Source organism: Chlorella variabilis (assembly GCF_000147415.1).
Source record: "Chlorella variabilis unplaced genomic scaffold CHLNCscaffold_1, whole genome shotgun sequence".
Taxonomy (NCBI): Eukaryota; Viridiplantae; Chlorophyta; class Trebouxiophyceae; order Chlorellales; family Chlorellaceae; genus Chlorella; species Chlorella variabilis.
In genome coordinates this window covers 1,282,056-1,283,152 of record NW_005435087.1, presented here as the reverse complement: position 1 = coordinate 1,283,152, position 1,097 = coordinate 1,282,056, and the positions used below count along the sequence as shown (strand labels likewise).

Here is a 1,097-nt window from a genome sequence, read left to right as displayed (position 1 = left end):
CTTCCACTTGTCAGCCCACCTGTGGGGGGGCATGCAGGTGTCTAATGCTGGTGTCGTGTGCGTGGGGAGCGACTGCCATGCTAGCCGCACATTTGGAGCCTGCCGCGCAAGCCTGGCACGGTGCCCGCCCGCCCGCCAGCAGCCCGCCCGCCAGCAGCCTGCCAGCCGCCAGCCGCCAGCCAGCCGCCCGCAGCCCAGCCGCTCACCGCTTGCCACACACATCCAGCGCCGCCTGCAGCAGCTCCCGCGCCTCCTGGTGCTGCCGCTCCGCCAGCAGCACCTGGCCCGTCTGCAGCAGCATCATGAAGGGGGCCTCCTCCCGCAGCAGCTCCCGCATCACAAAGGCACCGGGGCCCGCCTCGTCCTCGCCTGCAGGGCGGCGGGCGTGGCGGCGGGCGGCGTGTGTTGCTTCACAAGTGTGGTAGCATGAGGTGGGTGGTGGGTGGTGGTGGTGCCAGCAGCGGCCAGCATCCAGGCAACCAGCTGCCGTCTGCNGTGGGCGCCCTCACAGGAACCCCACCCACCAGCCCGCCCCCGCCCCCCGCCCCCGCCCCGGCCCACCCTCGCTCTCCGCGCCGCTCGGCGCGCCGCCGCCCGCCGCCGTGGCCGCCAGAATCTGCTCCGCCCGCTCATCCAGCTCGCGGATGTGCTTCTTGCGGCGATCGTACCGCTTGTACCCCACAAACACGCCTGCAGTACCGCAGCGAGCGTGGCAGGGTGGGTGCCTACCGCGGGGGAGCCAGCCGCAACGCAGCGGAGCACGAATCAGCGGCAGGGCATGCAAAGCCGCTCCTCTCCCTCCATCTCCCGCCCTGCGACCAGCTGGTCCCGCCCTGCAAGGCACCCTTGCCTCACAGCCCCCCAATAACCCCATCCCCGCCACCACCACCACCACCACCCCCAGCCTGCCCACCCTGCGCATCCGCCTCTGCCCCGCCGCGCTCCCGCCGGCCCCCCAGGAACTTGAGGCGCTTGGCCAGGCGCGGGTCGACGTCTCCCGCCACCTGGCGGTGCTCCGCCTCCAGCACGCGCAGCGTGGCCCCCAGCACCGGTACCGTCACATTCAGGTACGCATCCTGTGTGTGTGTGTGTGTGTG

General features: G+C 72.2%; 1 protein-coding gene across 1 annotated transcript in view; it reads right to left on the bottom strand.

The window, feature by feature from the left end:
* Positions 1 to 1,097, bottom strand: part of CHLNCDRAFT_133218 (hypothetical protein) — a gene marked incomplete at both ends in the record, with an annotated part of 7,049 nt that overhangs the window by 1,461 nt on the left and 4,491 nt on the right. The window contains 3 exons of the mRNA XM_005851725.1: positions 207 to 369; positions 562 to 690; positions 914 to 1,076. Of these exons, the coding sequence (XP_005851787.1) occupies positions 207 to 369; positions 562 to 690; positions 914 to 1,076 (455 nt within the window). The remainder of the gene's footprint in view (positions 1 to 206; positions 370 to 561; positions 691 to 913; positions 1,077 to 1,097) is intronic.